Below are 18,201 nucleotides of genomic sequence, written 5' to 3' on the forward strand. Positions count from 1 at the left end.
TCTGCCGTTCTGCTTCAGTGCAGTGGGAAAACCACACTGTGATGCCATAGGACAGAATGCTCTCAATGGTTGAGCGGTACAACGTTACCAGCAGCTCCTGGCTGACGTCGTTCCTCCTAAGTTTTCTCAGGAAGTGCAGGCGTTGCTGGGCCTTCCTGATGACAGTCATGGTGTTGTTAGACCATGTGAGGTCAGCAGAGATGGTGGTGCCCAGGAGGGTGAAGCTGTGGACCCTCTCCACACAGTTTCCATCGATGTAGAGTGGGGGTGGATCTGTTCTGTTTTTTCTGAAGTCCAGGATGATCTCCTTGGTCTTGGTGGTGTTCAGGATGAGGTTATTAGCCTGACACCACCTTGAGAGTTTCAGGACTTCGTCTCTGTAGGCCGTCTCGTCGTCCCCAGAGATCAGCCCCACCACAGTAGTGTCGTCTGCAAACTTCACCACGGTGTTGCTGGTGTGGGCTGGTCTGCAGTCTGCTGTGTACAGTGTGTACAGCAGAGGACTCAGCACACATCCCTGTGTGGAGCCTGTGCTCAGCGTCCGGGTGGAGGAGAGGTGGGGGTCAAGTTTGACTGTCTGTGGTCTGTTTGTCAGGAAGTCCTTGATCCACGAGCAGGTGAGTGGGTGGAGTCCTAGTTCAGACAGTTTGTTGACCAGAATGTCAGGAATGATTGTGTTAAAGGCTGAGCTATAGTCCACAAAGAGCATCCTGGCGTAGGTGTCTCTGTGTTCCAGGTGGCTCAGCGCAGTGTGGAGGGTGATGGAAATGGCATCATCCGTTGATCTGTTTGCTTTGTAAGCAAACTGGTGGGGGACGAAGATTGGAGGGAGGGAGTCTTTGATGTGTCCCAGGAGCAGCCGCTCCAGACACTTTGTGATGACAGCAGTGAGTGCAACTGGGCGGAAGTCCGTGAGGAAGGCTGTGGATGAGGACTTTTTGGGTATCGGGATGATAGTGGATGACTTCAGGCAAGCAGGGATGAAAGCCTGAGCTAGCGACAGGTTGAAGATTTTTGTGAAGACCTGGGAGAGTTGATCGGCGCAGGCCCGCAGAACCTTTCCGGGAACTCCATCAGGTCCCGCCGCTTTCCTGGGGTTTACCCTGCTGAACATCCGTGCCATCCGTGCCACGTCCATAAAGGCATTGTTTTTATATTTAGAGCTCTAAGCAACCAAACAGTTGTCTATATAAAAGAGCTTTTACAATTGTGCACTTTTAGCAGGCTGAAAAAATTATCTTTTTAAAATTGCCATTTCAAATTTGGGTTTTAAATTTTGTGTTCCATTTTTCTGTGCTTGTATTGGAAGGATTTGTTATTATTTTGTTTAAAAGTGCTACATATTGTATATACACATAATTTATTTAGAGAAATTTGCTATACGTTGTGTTTTTTGGTTTTGTAGTTTAATTTCATTGGATTTATATTAAGGAAAAGAAGTTGCAGCATTGATTAAAAAAGGATAAAAGAGACATTTACTGTCTAAGTCTTATGTTACATCTGTAGAACTGTACTGAGAGTTGGGTTTTGTTTTGGAGCACATTCATATGTTTTGTTTGTAAAAAAAAAAAGATAAAATATTAAGTTAATTGCATTTTACATGACTAGAAAAGCAATGATTATTCATAAAAATCTATGAAAGACATACAAAACAAATGAAAAAGCAGTCTGCCCTCCCTCTTGTGTCTAAACTATTGTCACCTCACTTCTGGGTTAGTTAGCATATGAACAGGCAGCTGGTGTGTGTGTGTGGGGGGGGTGGGGTGGGGTGTGAAATTTGACTCCAGCAACAGGGCATATTGAGGTGCAGGCTGCAGCATGAGGAAAAGACTGAAGCATGTAAGAGGAAATGACATCCTACAGTTGACCAGTTCATTTTATATCTGTAAAGAATATTCAAGAAGCATTTAGACATGTTCAGCTATATGCGTGTGAAACTTGGTGTGGATAATTGAAGCATAAGTAATTTTAAAACACACTTGTTTGGAGTCCAGACGGAAAAAGCACAGGTTTTGGGATGAATCAGGATTTTTTTTAAATCATCTGTTTCACCTGGACTTCTGAAAAAAATATGGAAGGCAGCAAACACAGATCCCTACATTTAAAAAAATAAATGGTGTTGATATATGATGATTAAGTTATGAAAAAAAATAGGTGTTTGTAGTTTTGCCTAAAAAGACGTTTTCGGACCTTTTTGGATGTAATGCTCTCTAAGATGTCACCTGTAACTTCAATCATTCTGAAAAAAATTAGGAAGCAGTAGCACATAAATGCCTATTAAAGTGTAGTCTTTGGTGCTGATAACCTAAACAGAATTTATGCTAAAAATCTTTGTTCAGTCCAAAATTGCATAGGAAAAAAAGAGGTATGAAGTTTCTCATAGACCCTATTGTGTTACATATCAAAGCTGGAGGTTATTAAAGGCATCTAATTCTGAAATCTCAGCTTCCTGAGACAAACGGCTGATTTATAATAAATTTCTATTATTTGGGTGCACATAATCGACCACTTCCTGTTACGCAGGCACCGTCAGGTGTACACCCATGAAACTTCAGATTATGAGAGAGGACTCTTCTGAGTATCTCCAGTTTTAATTTCATGCACATCAGACAAAGCAAAGAGAAAATACAGGGCAGAATGTGCCCAATGCAATAACTAGGTGGCGCTATAGAACTCGTCCAAGATTGTCATATCCATGGGTTCAGAATAGAAGCTTCATCATATCCATTGAATTTCAGTGAGATTGGACAAGGAATGTGCACGTGAGAGCAACTTTTGTGTGCATGGCGAGATGCCCAACTTTGCCGCTCTGTCACGACCACACCCCCGCATTGAAAGTTATGGTTTTTTGTCAGAGTAAACTTCAATGGCTTTTCAACAGGTGGATGTCATTTTCAGGTGTGTCGGCTCATCCTACTCAGAGCAGTGATGCTCCAAGTAAAACATGTCATTTCATCTTGCCAGCAGGTGGCGCTACACTTTTTCCGGATTCTTTCACTGCAGATGTGTTCAGAGTCAGACTACAATCATGCATATCAATTTTGGATCAGATTGGAATATGCATGGCTGAGTTATGGCCATTTTTCTTTTCATGGCGTGTTTTCGAAACAACGTCAAATTTCTACGCGCCGCCACGACCACAAACTTCTGTAAAAACTTAAAAGCTTTGCAATTTAACATCGGACATGTGTTTAGTTTACAAAACCAAAGTTTGGAGTCATTATTCACAAATCTCTAGGAGGAGTTCGTTCTAGAAGGAGGCCTGCAAATGTCCAAAATAGAGCAAAAATGACATATTGACCTCAATATATCAGACTTCCTGTGCGAGTGACAGGTGGGTCCTTTCAGACTTTTTTGTAGGTCTCCATCTGAAGAACATGCCCTGTAAAAATCAAGCTTGTACGTTAAAGCGTATGCGGGGCGTCGGGACAAAAGTCACTGTAGGTGGCGCTGTCGAGCCATTTTTGCGCACCCATGCCAATTTCCCATAAAATACGAAATTTTTCGCGACTCCTGATGTGTGTGCCAAATTTGGTGAGTTTTGGGGTATGTTAAAGGCCTCAAAAATGCGATTCTTCCGGCAGAAGAAAAATGATAATAATAATAAACCTAACAGATACAATAGGGTCCTTGCACTCCGTGCTCGGGCCCTAATAAACCTAACAGATACAATAGGGTCCTTGCACTTCGTGCTCGGGCCCTAATAAACCTAACAGATACAATAGGGTCCTTGCACTCCGTGCTCGGGCCCTAATAATAAACATTCGAATTACAATAGGGTCCTTGCACTCCGTGCTCGGGCCCTAAATATCCCAGCTGGGATTCGAACCGTGGCCTAACCACTGTCCCACCGTGCAGCCCATGCTTCCCTGTAGCAAACCCTTTTTTCTGCTCGTTTGCTTGCTGTGATCCCCCTTGTTCCATTCTCATCGCGTCTGGTTGCTTACAGGAGCCTTTGTCATTAACTCCTTGATGCCTGAAATATTTCTATTCTGAAAAAAATATGCACTCATGATGTTTCTGCATTTAAACAGATGCTAAATTAGGTTGAGATGGTTAATTTGACAATCGCACATAAAATCATTTTGATTCTAATTTGCGACAACAGGTATCTTTAGGAAAAAAAAACACCTGTTCCCATTTCCAATACGAAGATACTTTTTTCTTAGAACACATTTATTTCTAATATTTTTGGACGAGATTGTATTGGATTGAAATAGGTTTTTTTTCAAGCAATAAATAAAAAAAAAGGAGACAAACAACAGAAATATATATATGTATGCATTGATATATCAAAGTAAGGATTGGAAAATGTGAATATATGTAGAGTAGATATATGGCATATACACACACATACATTCACATACGCATAGAAATAATTCATTTCTAATTAGTTTCAATCATAAATAGACATATTAGCTCTAACCACTTCACTACATGACACAATTAATCCACTACATATTAAGTTTGTCAAAAGCAATTTAAATGCTTAAAAATGGGTGGGATGAAGGAAATTTATATATTTCCACCCATAATATGCTTTACCAAACCATTTAGTTTTTGTTTTTATTTTCACATACTTATCATAATCGTTTTCTTAATTTCTAACCAATTTTTTATACTTTACCATCACGAGTGCAGATCATTAAAAAAAACTATGTATTAATAAAATTAAATGACAAAGATGAAGGACATTTTCACTTTGTTAGAGGGCAAAACGTTATTTCAGAAAATTAAGTGCATATTGTTTGTCATTTGGGAAAACCTGACTGCGATATTTTTTATTACAAATCACAAAACAGGTAATTAACACCATTGTCACTCTTGTGATTTACATAGCTAATAAACTGCTACAAAAAAAAAAACTACAAAAAAAATGACCAAAAAAAAAACATTAAAGTACTTATTCTGTCAAACACTCGATTAGAATCACGTTTATCTTGATTCACCTCTACCTTCTTTGCCATGCTAACATATACAAAATTCACCAAAGAAAGGAAAATGTTTAACAATTAACATCAAAGCTCATTTGGTGAAGCTCAAATGTGTGGAGAACGTTCCTCATTTTTCTAAAAGATGATAAAGAAAAAAAAGAAAAACCTTGGCATAAATGAATAATTCTGAGGCTTTTGTATTACCTTGTTAATGTTTACACAATCAAATTGTATTGAAATTGTACATCTCATTGTATCCCCCTGCTCCATGCTATCATCCACTATGGGATGTGACAGGATGATGAAGCACTTTGGGGGCTTTATAATATTTGCTTGCGGATGTTTCCTTCATGCCAGCCACCAAGAGGAGGCCAAGGGAAACGAAAGCTGAAGGTTTTAAGAGTTGCTCTTCCTGCACAGCATGACCCCCCACAGGGAAATCACAGGCCCAGCGGACCGGGGGAGTCTCTTTGCTGTGTTTTTTTTCCAAAAGCCCGCACTTCCACATATACCTCGGCTCAGCAGGTTCATTACTTTGAAAAGGATACCCTCAAAAACCGGCACACGAAGGTTAAAAAACCCACAAAAAGCAACAGCAGTCTTCACACAAATTGCCAGCGCTATTTTTAATAACCCTCCCAATCTTTACAATACATCTTGTACCAGCTTATTAGAGACTATTATGACTCTCATTAACATGGCTGAGCAATTAATCAAACTTTTAATGTAAAACACAGAGTTCATCACTTTGCATTGTTTTGTTGTTGTTTTTTAATCATGTAATTTGCAAAGCCGTTTTCAACAAACTCCAGTGAGGTTAAGCTTTAGGCTGACATCTGTTGTTTCTATGAACCATAATGATATTTACAAATGTGCTTTAAATTTAATTAACTTTTTCTCTCTATATCCCAACTGTCATCTGTTAGCTCTACAGGCAGCTGCATCTATTTAAACTTTATATTGTTAATTATGAGATGAAGGATCACCCATGTGTGTTCGCACAGGAGTTCTTGAGACAGGTAACTTGCCCAAAATGCCATGGTTCATCTTTTTCTTCTGGAAATTGCTTCTTGAAACACAACTGAGGTGATGGTAAGGGTTATTGATTACATCCAGTCAAGATGTATAGCTTTTTTTGGCCATAGGTACTGAGTGTTCAGGAAGGGAACAGATACGGTAAACTGGAAATGGCTAACATGTTGGCATGCATCATGTTTTGTGAATTTAAAACACACATAATGAACGCTTTAATTAGTCTCAGCTTTCATTTTTTAGTTTTAAAATTGACCTGACATTTGTCTGTGAATTAACCAAAGCAAATGCAAAATCACTATAGGCTATAAATAGCTAGTAGAGTTAGGGTTGTGCCGATGGACGATTCCATCGTCCATCGTGATGGGTGACTGACATCCCGATGGAGAGACACCATCGTGATGCCACGCCCCCGCCACGCTGCGAGTCGACACCATAAGCCGCGGTTACATGTGAATAATATCTTGACCGGATCAATGGTCGGATTAGAATCCAAACGTGTACATGGTTCCAGAAAAATGTTTTCAGAATATAAAAAACGTTCACATGGCTCACACTTTTGGTCGGACTAAATCATTCGCACATGCGCAGTAGGGTTTGAAAAACCGGAAGCGGATATCAGTTCCGCCGAGCGGCTATTTTTTTCTCAAACTTTATTGAATGTAACAATTCAATACAAAACAATGTTGCCGAGCGGCTTTATACATTGATATGTCAGCTCTGTAACAAGACGATCTTCTAAACGTGCTTTTAATAATGTTACGATTATTATGAAACGCCTGTTCGCTCATCGTTTTAATTTTAATCCGTGTGGTCATTGCTTTTTCTGTTGAAAAACGGAGCCGGAAAGAAGCCAGAATTAGCAGTATGCTAACACGGGCTAACAACATTAGCTTTGGGTGGTGCTGCAATCTGCATCTTGGCTGCATTTACACATGTGGGAATAACATCAGCCTTTATTTAGTCGGGACACGACTCGAAACACAAATTCACGTGATTGTTTGAACGATTTCTAAGGACTGAGCGGCCTTTCTGCTTTGAAGCTCACACCGCCCCAAAGCGCTGTGTGTGTGCTCAAGATCCTCTGCTCAGACACACACTTTTAGACCCGGTTCTGAGTTCGGTAGCCCGTTCCCCTAGAGCTGCGGAACGGATCGCAGTTCTAAATCTCCCACATACCGCTCATGTAACAAAGCACCCCCCCCCCCCCCCTTCCCCTCAAACACAAAGCTGTAAGTCCGCGCTCCGCCGGTCCACTTGACTAGTTAAGTGCGGGAGCAAACCATTTCTTTTCTAGTTTGTTTGTTACTTTTTTTGTTAAAGTTATTTCCCTCAGTACTGCGGATGAGTCATTAGTTGGGAAATAAAATAAATAAAGTAATAAAGTAAAATAACGAATAGCAATTATATAAGACCGAAATATTAAAAATAGCCCCCCCCCCACGACGATATCATCGTCCATCCCGATGGTTGACAGCAAACATCGTCAACGGCCAATTTAAGGGACATCGCCCAACCCTAAGTAGAGTGGTAGTTACAGGTGTAAGATTACAAAAGGAAGTACTTACCAGAAAAAGTTCACTTTGATCAGTGTAAACATTTTTCTACATTGTGTCACTGTTTCCTTTTTGTTAGCAAAGCTTGTTAGCGCCAACTTGATTTAAGCTGAATGTAAACATGAGGTTTCTGGACAACTACATCACATGTGAATTGATTCTTTCATATTGTCCCTAGGTATAGCTGTTAGTGTCTACGAACCCACGACAAACTGTAAAAATTGATTCCCACTTTTGCCCAACAGTACCTGGGATAGGCTCCAGCAACCCCGAAAGGGATTCATTGGGTTCAACTTGGCTGTAACCTTTTTTTTTTAATCAATTTTAGATTATGGAGATCTATGAGTGCCTCTGCCAATTGTCTCAGTAAGATTGATTCTGTGGACCATGCTGCCCTGAGGTTCATCACCAACTGTACTGTACTTTGACCCATCGCTGTCAGCAAAAGTGTAATGGCCTTCTCTGTCCACCAGGCGCTTAACTCACTGGTACAATTTTATTTATTTACAAAGCTGTACTTGGACTCCTTCCTACTTACATTTGTAATATAAGCACACTGCGATATGTTAAATCCCATGCTTGGCGTTCTAATAACCATTTGTTGCTTTCTACTCTTTCTGTATACACTGAGCTTTGGAAAAAGGCTTTTGCCAGTTCCGTTACGTCCTCGTGGAATATGCTGCTAAAGGACTTGAAACTAAGAGAACTTATCTACAGAAATGCTTTTAAATCTAGATTACGAGCACTTGAGACTGCTTCTTTGACTAATTAATTTATATGTTATTTAATCATCGTAACTCTGTTCTAATGTTCTAATTTTTTAACATTCATTGTATCTTTGTTGATTTTTGCTCAGGGCTCCCTTGAAAAACAGGTTTTAAATCTCAATGAGATCCCCCTGGTTAAATTAAGGTATGAAAACATGGATGGACATCGAGTCCAGTCTTTTGCCACATCTTAAATAGGACAAATAAGATTTGTACTTTTTGTTTTGTTTGGGTTACTAAGTCATGTATGTGGTTGTACCATTGCCAGCCCTAAATATAGGTAAAACTTTGCAGCTGTGGTGGATTATTCTGATCTGGTGAAAAGGTCTTTACTAAATCTAATGCTAACAACAGGTTTTATTGTACAATCAGTAACAGACACTGCATTCCTACTTTAGAAAGATATTCAAAATTATCTTTTGTTACTGAACAGAGGAGCAGAGTAGGTGAAGGTGGGGATTTTTTTGCTGCAAAAAGTTTTTCAGTCTTGTGACTCCTCATGTTCGTCACAAAAACTCAGGCACAACTTAAAACGCTTGTATGAGACTTTTACGTTTGAAGGAGCTGCACTGGAGGAGGGGAGTGGAGATGAAGAGCACGCCGGTCTGTTGGATTCCTTGCCGGCTGCTAAGGAATATTTCAAAGTTATTACCGCCGGTTCCTGAACCATTACCAGACGAATTTTGTGCCTGCACGAAGAAATGGCATCAGTTGACTCAGAAGCAGACGAATAAATAACCTAAAATGCTGTAGAAGATAATCGGGGAGGGTAATTATCATCCGAATGAATGACTGATGGATAAAACAGCCTCTTCAGAAGATGCCCTTTAACGCTTAACTGATGAAGGAGGAAACACGGGCTCCTGGTTTTCAGGCACAGAATGACACACTATAACTGTGCGTTATAAAGTACGCTATACGGTACAGTCTATTGCTCTGATTAAAAACAAAAAACTCTCTGTTGAGCCACATTCCAATATTACTTTAATTAATGTCTTACAAAGCTTCAGAAATGTTTCAGGCGGGTTTTTGATGAGTTAGGATCGGCCATCAGGTGGGGGGTGGTTCTTCGTATTCGGTGTGTTCTCTGGTTAATCCCTGAGAATAAGGGGGGAATACTGTACTATTAAGTTTATCTGCTATACGTTTGGTTGCGTTTTCATATACAAGTTAAGTTCAAAGGCTATGTCCAATTTCAATCAACTCCCTAACCCCTAAAAGACTATATAGTGCGATACTATCCGGTGCCCTGGATTTTAACAAAATCATGACACATCCTCACTACTTTTTCAAACAACAAATATGACGTCACCCATTTCTCAAAGTCAAAACCTAATTAATAGTAAGAAAACTGTTGATGAATCCACTGTGTTCTTATTCTGAAACTTGGATAATTCATACAAAATAAATCTAACTACAATGAAAAATTGCGCAAACGCAATGCATTGGGGTCCATACTTGCCAATATATTGAGCATCGATGCATACTGCTTTTTTGCTGAGACTTCTGGAGAATTTTAAGGGCACTGCATTTCGGACTTGTAGATTTGGACACCCCAACAAAATGTGGGTGGTGAGAGAATTCAGACACAATCAAAGTCTTAAAAGAAAAGAAAACCTTTTTGATTTTCAGACATAGAAAACTAAAGTTACCTCATGAAGTGACCACTTGGCCGCTTTCTAAATTCATTTAAATGTAAAAAGTTCTGCTTGTACTATACTCTAGAAAAAAATATACTGTTCTATTTTTTTCAATCTATGTGTTTCGGTACAACAGGGATCATCTTTCATTATTTGCTGTGGCGACCCCTGAAGGGACATGCTGAAAGGTGAACAACAATATTTTCAATGGACTTCATCATCAGATTGCTTTTTTTTTTTTTTTTCTTGAAAGATGATGTTGAATCCTTTGTTCTAGAATAACCAAACGTGGGGGTTCCAACAACTGTCAGGCTCTGCTACTACTAAGCTAATTATCTGGATTTCATCCAGCTAAATACAAACCACTGGGTCACCACACCTATTGTCCGTCTGTTTACAGTCATTAGTTATAGTCTGTAGACAAAAAAGCAAAGGAGGGAGCATAATAGACAATCAAAAAGCAAAAGTACCATCAAATTATCAAAAAATCTTTTATGATTTTAATACTATCTGGGATCTGTTACCTGATCCCTCGTTTTTGCGTCTGAAACGTGAAACGTCTGTGTGAACAGCTCCAGCTTGGAGATGAAGGCATGGTCTGACAGTAGAAGATTACAGGCAGAAGGCTGAGAGAAAGCGCTTTTTTGTGTGTCTGTGTGCGATGGCAAAACAGCAAGAGAGGGAGAAGACAGATTAAACTGGAGAGGAGGGGGACAGAGAAGAGCATTAGCCATCCCCATTTCCCACAACCTCTCATCTCATCCCACATCCCCTGATGCTGTCTGATCTGCGGTAAGTGTTCAAGTTGTGGGACACATTTGCCTCTTCTTCCTCCAAGCTTTCCACTCAGCATCACAGAGTCTTTCAGAACAGAAACATGAAAAAAAAATCCAATCAAGCTCATTGAGTTTCTTTTTTCTTCCAGGCGAGCTGAGCAGTCTCAGACACAGATGCTTACATTACAGGGGACATGAAGAATACATGAAATCTCAACACACACAGTTTTGAGGTTTTTGTGACCACTGAGTATAAAGAAATGAAAGAAGCTTGTAAGCAACACTTGCCACAGATCAGAGGTTACATAAAAATCTGCCGACAGTCACATACAACAAGTTAACTACAACCTTTGATCAACCAATGCTAATGCAGCTAAGACTCCAGCAGAGGCCCGGCTTAGAGGACCACAAGTGACTCAGAAATCTGCAGGAGAACTAAAACCGCGCCGGAAGGTTTCCTTTTCTAACTGTTGCACACTGAAAAAAAATCAAACTTAGTCGTCTAAAAGGTTTTTCGTCAAAGCGCAGCTGAGGGCACATTCGTTTTTGCTATTTTGCTGTTTTGAATGCAGTGATGGAAGAAAAAAGGAAGTTTTATGGACGAAAAAGCATTTATTACTGTTAAAATAACTTTTGACAGCATGCAATTCCACAAATAGTACCCTCCTACAAACATGCACACACATAGTCCTATGTTCGACTAATGTCAAAGCTTTAAAAACCTTGTCAGGCCAATTATCCTTGACTGAACTTACAAGAGTCATGCCTCTTTTTAATTTGAAAGAGAAACAGTTTTCTGCTTTTTTGGATTTTTTTCACATAGCCAAAGCTGTGGAAGGTGATAAGGGCCACAAATCAGAAAAAAAAAACATTTTAAAAATTCTGATTTTTTAATTGTTTTACTTCTCTCAAAACTGAATTTTGAGTCATTAAGCTTAAAATAAAGGAAACATGATAATAACTTTTTTTAAAAACTAACCAAATTCATAAGTCAGTTAAAAATCAGAAAAAAACGTATTTTCCGATATGTAAGATAACGTTTAAAGGAAGAAAAAAAACATAATTTAAAGAGAATAAAAGTTTGTTTCTTTGTTTCTTTAAGTGGAGGGTAGCATTTAAGATGAAGGTTTTTGGGCAAAAAAAAAAATCAAAATTCTGAAATATAAGTTCTGATTGTAAAAAAGAGCTAAAATGCTAACTCACTAAAAAAAAAAAAAACACTATAGTTACAAATAACCCAATTTGGGTTGTTTTTAACCCAACTCCAAGGTTTAAAAGGTGCTAACTTTTTTTCTGGGTTATTTTAACTCAGGGAAAAAGCATAAATGGGTTAAATTGGGCAAAAAAATGAGTATTGCTCAAAAAATATATCCCAACATGAACAATCTAAGAATTGGCTTAAAGAAACAACACAAGTGTTTCAAGAAGGTTTAAATAGGACTCTGACCAAAAGTCAATATTTTAAATTTAAAATCCAAATGTTGCAGAAACAAAATCCAGCGGATTCAAACTGAATTTTCTTTCAGCCTTTTTGATGCCCTAATCCACTTATATACCTCTCCCTTTTGGGACGTCAATAACCATCCACTGACCTTGTGAAAAAACACATCGAGGGCCCCCCAGCCCACCCCACCCCCGCACCCAAAGTAACACTCCCACACTGACTGAAACACAAATCACGTCTGCTCCTTCCCCAACTCCTCCGAGCTGGAGGCAGACTCACTGAAAAGGATGCAGACTTCATTAAAATTATCTTTAATAGAAAAAATAAAATAAAAAAAGTCATCAAGCCCCTCACTGCCTAAATTCACAAATGTGAGGAATGCGTTAAAGGTGCAATCGAGATGCGCAAACTGCGGTGCGGTGATTTTCCGCGCGCCTCTCCTGAACACGTATTTGTAAAAAGCTTAGCTGTGGCATTCACGCACTCACACGCCGGACTCGTGAGATCTGCGGGTGTTGTGCAGCCACTGCTCTGCGCAGCTCCGATGAGGCACGCCACCTAATTCAGCGTGGTAACACTGCGCCAAGCAGCTGCAGCAGCAGCACTCCTCAGCGGCGCGACTGGAGTTACGCAGACATACCTGGTTTTTATTCCGAGTTCCATCTTCGAGTTCAGAAGAGCTGTTCATGGTTCCCCATCGGTCATTTACCATCCCACGAAGAAACTGCGCATCAGACTTGCCTGTTTGTTCCAAGCGACAAAGGATGAACCCACTCTTTCAAAGTCTTCAGCAGGGATTGAGCCTACTCCATGTGAAAACTGGGCTGAAGGTGTGAGAATGGTGTAAGAAAAATCAATGGCACAAACACTGCGCCCCAAAATGAGACTCAAAATCCTTTCCGAGAGTTTCCTGAATCTCTATCCTTTAATCCAGCCTAAAAGGATGCATTTAGTTTGTCTTTTTCCACTTTTGTATTTAATCTGACTCAAAAATGTTTTAAAAATGTCATTTTCACAGGAAAACGCAAAAAAGAAGAACAGCCACCATTTATCCAACACAGAGGGTAGTCTTTTTACTCCAGAGGAAGGAATTTCACAGAAATCGTCTTGGACCGATGAATGCAGCCTGACCTCTTCGTCCGTCCGCTCCTAGGATAGTTTTAAACGTAGAGCTGCTCCGCGTTCACGGGCGCAGACAGGATGGGATAGGCGCGCAAAAGCGGCCGCGTCCTTTTCTGACTCCTGCGTCGAGCTTGTGTGCTGGAGAGAGCCTCCTTTGGCGCCGGTCTGGTGTGGCTGCTGTTTGACAGAAACGGCTGCGGGGAGATTAGCGCGCTCTGCTCCTGAGCCGCACGGGGCGCTCCGTTCCTCCGACTGTCAGTCAACAGCTCCCTTCGGTATGCGCGACGCGCTCCGAGGCAGCGTTCCTCCTCTGTACCACCCTGCCGCCGATTACTGTGCCGCTGCCTCACCACCTCCTATGCCGCCGATTACTCTGCCGCTGCCTCACCACCTCCAATTCCTCAGCACCGTGTACCCTCCTCTCCCAAAACAGCAGCAAATATTACAAAGAAAAACTAAATTCAATAGAAGAGAATAAATATTACCTCCTGGAGTTAAAGAAATGTAAAAATCCTTTAACATCCTTCTCTTGAGTGCTGTTCAGGGGGAAAAAAGGAAGTAGGTTATAGTGGTTTACTCAAAATACTCACAATTGCGTGGAAAAGAAATAACACGGAATTTAAACAGTTATTTTGTAAAAAGAAAGGTTTAAACTCTCAACAGTTATTTTTTTTTTTTTAAAAAAAAACAAGTGACCTGTTCAGGTGACTTCAGAGGTTGGTTTGCAAAAAAGAAAAGGACACATCTGAAGATTTTACAAGGAGAAATGCTGAGAAAATCTCCCCAAACTGCATCTCCATCAAATAGAAAGCTCTCAGTTTGAATGTGGGGGAGTGTGGGGTAAACCCTGCTAAGCGTACATTAACACACATATACCAGCCCCATGGTCTACTAGAAGAATCAAGTGATGTCTAATCATTAGTGCAAGGACTGAACCAGAACCACTCCCTCATGTGATGAACATGCTGTCTGCAGGGGGTGGGATGGGTGCGGGGGTGGGGGTTGAATGATAAATGTAAACCAGAGTCATTGAAAAAAAAAATCTGCAATGTCAGCACTTGTGAGAATAAGGGTACCTGGTTAAGGTGAACTAGTTTTCACACTAGGACATTTTTAAGGATCAACTTTAATGGGAGTTGCATTTCTGGTGTTTTTAACATGCTCTAGTAGAAATTTGGAGGGCATAAATTGGAGGGCATAAATGAAAAAAAAAATTCAATTTCTGAGTATTTGTTTATTCAAATTGTTGCAAAACAGGAGCAAATGAAAAAAATGCTGTTTGAAAAAGCTTGGAGCTGTGACGTAACGGCAAGCCACAACCTCCCTGTTCCGCTCCATTCTGATGCATCCACTTGTTGACGACTAGATCCATCTTTCTTTTCCTCGTCTGAGCTGGTATCTGGCTCAAAACTGTACATCAATATTGTTCGCCATGCATTTTTGTTGCACCGGTAATGTTGGGTGGTGGTGTGAAGGACTGTAAGCTAGAGAGAGAGACTAAACAGATAGATGATGGGAAGGGGGCGGGCCTATTCCACACAGAATTTCTAATGAACTACTGCAGCTCTGCAGAAACTCTGTCCTAGAAAACGACAGTCTTTTTTATTTTAGCTAAAAATGTCATAATCACAATCAAAAAACCACTGGGAAAGCATTTAAGATGGATAATCGGAGTGGCACCTATTGACAGATCACCTCACCTTTGAGTTTTATGAAAAAAATACATCGACTTTAACAGGGTTACACAGAATCTCCTTACTTTTTTATCAATTTTAGACCAATGAAGGTTTTAATGTTTCTACAGAAAAAAAACCAAAACATTTTCATAAAAGGGCCTACCTGCTTAAAACCGATCAACATAATCACAAAAGTCCGGGAAAAAGATTGTATATGATAACTGTGGTGTGCAAGTATGACATCACCCGTAGAAAATGGATTGCTTCTGGCACCAACAAACTTAGGTAAATTCAGACGCCACACTGTTGGAGCCAGACATCGTCAGTAGGCAAGTATTGGTCCAAATCACAGTTTCTGTGGCAACCACTCTTGCCAATCAGGAGTGAGCTAGTTGGAAGCCCATACCTCTACCACTTGAATGTCAACTAAATGTTTTGAATGTTCGATGTGAGACCACACATTTTATTGATCCATTTGATTGGCCAGTTTATAATTTGAATAACTTGGACTAATGAAAAAATATAAATAAATTAGAATTAGCGAGAACATGTTGAAAAAAAAGGGTAGAGCAAGAATTGTTATTCTGACAAGTATCATGAGTGAGTAATAGCAGTTTATTTCTCAATCGAAGTCTAGGGGGTTTTGCTTCTGGAAGCTAGTGGGGACTACCATTTTGAAACATGAGGAGGGAATGATCACTCAGTGGATTGTGCCAGCAGTCAAACCAATGATCCCCAGAACTCCTCCCTCTAATTGGAAACACTCATTTGGCAAGGTGCTTACATACAAGTAGAATCTCTCTAGCACATCCACGTCTGCAACAAGCCTCCTGTCCAAATTATCGGTACTGGTCCCTTTCTTTAACAAGGATTAACAGCTCTAAGCCTACCCTCATTTCCCATCATCTCTTTGTTTACACCCTCTCCCACTATAGCCCCAACCTCAACCGAATTTTACTGGTGCAACAAAAATGGTGAACAATATTCGAGCTATCCAGCCACGCATTTTTGAGTCAGCTGCCAGCTCAGACGAGGAAAACGAAGATCTAATGGATCTACAGTATTTGTCTGCAAATGGATGCATCAGAATGGAGCAGAGCAGGGAGCTTGTGGTCGACCGATTGTAGCACCTATGTCACAGCTACAGGCTTTTTCAAACTATATTTTTTTAGTCTGCTCCTGATACACATGATTGAAATGAAGAAATCCTCAGAAACACAATTTGAATTTTCTTTATATATTGTATATTCTCCATCATGAGAAAAATGCCACAAGATCATGTTAAAAAAGACACGGTTGAATTTGGAGTGGGACTTTAATAGTTTTGAACAGCTCACAACTACTAGCCATAGGTGAGGGGAGAAACGAAAACTAATAAAGAAACATGTTCTCGCAAAGAGTTTTATGTCATTTCCAAAAGCGCACAACTGTCAGTCATTTCTCTTTTTAATTTTTGAAAGCATTTATTGAAACATTAGTGGCAAAAACTCAGGAAGTATTAGTCAATTCAAGGAATCAATTTCTTAAAAGTGAAAACAAAGCTTGTCAATAAAAAAACAACAAGCAGGGTTGAAACGAGAAGCAATTTCTACAGAGGCTGAGCGGTAAAGTTTAAATCGTTATGATTTTATTAGACTTTTTTCAATCAATTGAAATGTGTCACACATGAGTCTAGCACTCAACATACTCTAATTCTTAATTTTAGGTTTTTACAGTTGAAAATAAAAACATGTCTGCTGCCAAATGTGTTGGTTGCCTCCCAACTGGAGACTAAGTTACCTACAAAAATAAACTACAGACACAAGGCATCTTCTTCAAACTGCTTGGCATGTACTCTCAGCCATATGGCACCAGTTGCAAGTGAGATAAGGGGCGGGAGTTCTGTTTAACCAGTGGTTTGTCTGTTTTCATCTTGGATGATTTCCACTGAAGGCTTTGAGAACCTACCAGGTGTGGAAAAGTCGACGCAGGTCAGTGTGCTTCTCAGTTCCAGTTTGTCCACAGTTGCAACTGATGGGTCCATAATATTCTTGTGCATTTCAACTGAATATTTTAACCTGAAGGCTACTCATTGCACTAAATATAACTAAATATGTTCACAGCTCTTTAACACTGCATTCAAGGTTCAGCTCTTAACAATTAATCTTCTTCTTCATCTTGGAAATATAAATAGCTGTTCTGTAAATTGTGGCATCCAGGGAAATATGCATTTGCATGACAAATGCAGGATAATTAGGTGACTGAATGTCAGCTGCATACCTACATGGCGTAATAAGCTTGCTGGAATGTATTGGCTTCAGTATTTTTAATGTAAGAATGTCAGGGAAAGGGCTGTCTCAGAGACTACTTCATGATTTCTAACAAATCAAAGTCATTATCTTTTGTTGTCTCCATTTCTTTGCTTGTATTATTTGTCACAGTATTTCTTTATAGCACGTAACAGATAGATACTATTTTGTCCAAAAAAAAACTTTAATGTATAGCAGTTTAAATGTATTTCTGTGGTTTTATCCCATAGTGTAATTACAATTACATAATTCTAAACTTTATAGGCATTTGTCTGAGCATGCAGAGTCATTGGCTAATATTGCAATGATGATTGAAAATTTTCACTCAATGAATCTATTAGTAAATTGCAACAAGACCTCCAGAGCACAAGGTGGTGTCAGAACAATGTAATGCCAAATTTTTAGGCTAGAATTTCCTCTTGGGCTGTGGCATTTCCCACTTTCATTAGGTTTGAGTTGCTTTCACACACTGCACTTTAGACAGCAAACCAAAAGATCACATAGTTACAAGAGCTGCTCATTTTGGGTAAGGGCTGCTTGAAATGGGTGCTGAAATGAAAGAAAAAAACAAAAAGAAGAAGAAAGCCAGTGAGTCCAGGATGTCTTCTGACTGTCTGTCTGTCTATCATAGGAAGCTCCTACAACTTTGTACTACACCACATTTGAACTAAAGCTTTATCCAAACGTCACTTTCCATTGAAGCTGCTCTGATCTGAACAGAGTTCAGGGGAGATTTCACACCTTCAGACTTTTGGAGGATAAAGATATGGATCTAATGCTTCAGAGTGAATTCTCCATTAGTCATGACTGAGAAGGGTTGTCACTTCTGCAAATAATGATCTTAAAGGGTAACTAACTCTTTGAGACAGCATCAGGCACAGAGTTACTAAGCAGTGGTTGAGGTGACGATTGATAAGCAAGCATGAGTCAGTTGGCGTTGAACGGCAGATAAGCTGTCCATGAGAT

General features: G+C 39.9%; 1 protein-coding gene across 2 annotated transcripts in view; it reads right to left on the reverse strand.

Moving 5' to 3' along the window:
- Positions 1-13,875, reverse strand: part of fibcd1 (fibrinogen C domain containing 1) — a 177,575-nt gene extending 163,700 nt beyond the window's left edge. Inside the window, exon 1 of one of the 2 annotated variants that reach the window (XM_004074532.4) lies at positions 12,790-13,875. In XM_004074532.4, the coding sequence (XP_004074580.1) occupies positions 12,790-12,861 (72 nt within the window). In that variant the 5' untranslated portion in view covers positions 12,862-13,875. The remainder of the gene's footprint in view (positions 1-12,789) is intronic. The other variant, XM_011481524.3, reaches the window with a different exon arrangement.
- Between the last annotated feature and the right edge of the window lie 4,326 nt (positions 13,876-18,201).

Source organism: Oryzias latipes, chromosome 12 (genome assembly GCF_002234675.1).
Source record: "Oryzias latipes chromosome 12, ASM223467v1".
Classification (NCBI taxonomy): domain Eukaryota; kingdom Metazoa; phylum Chordata; class Actinopteri; order Beloniformes; family Adrianichthyidae; genus Oryzias; species Oryzias latipes.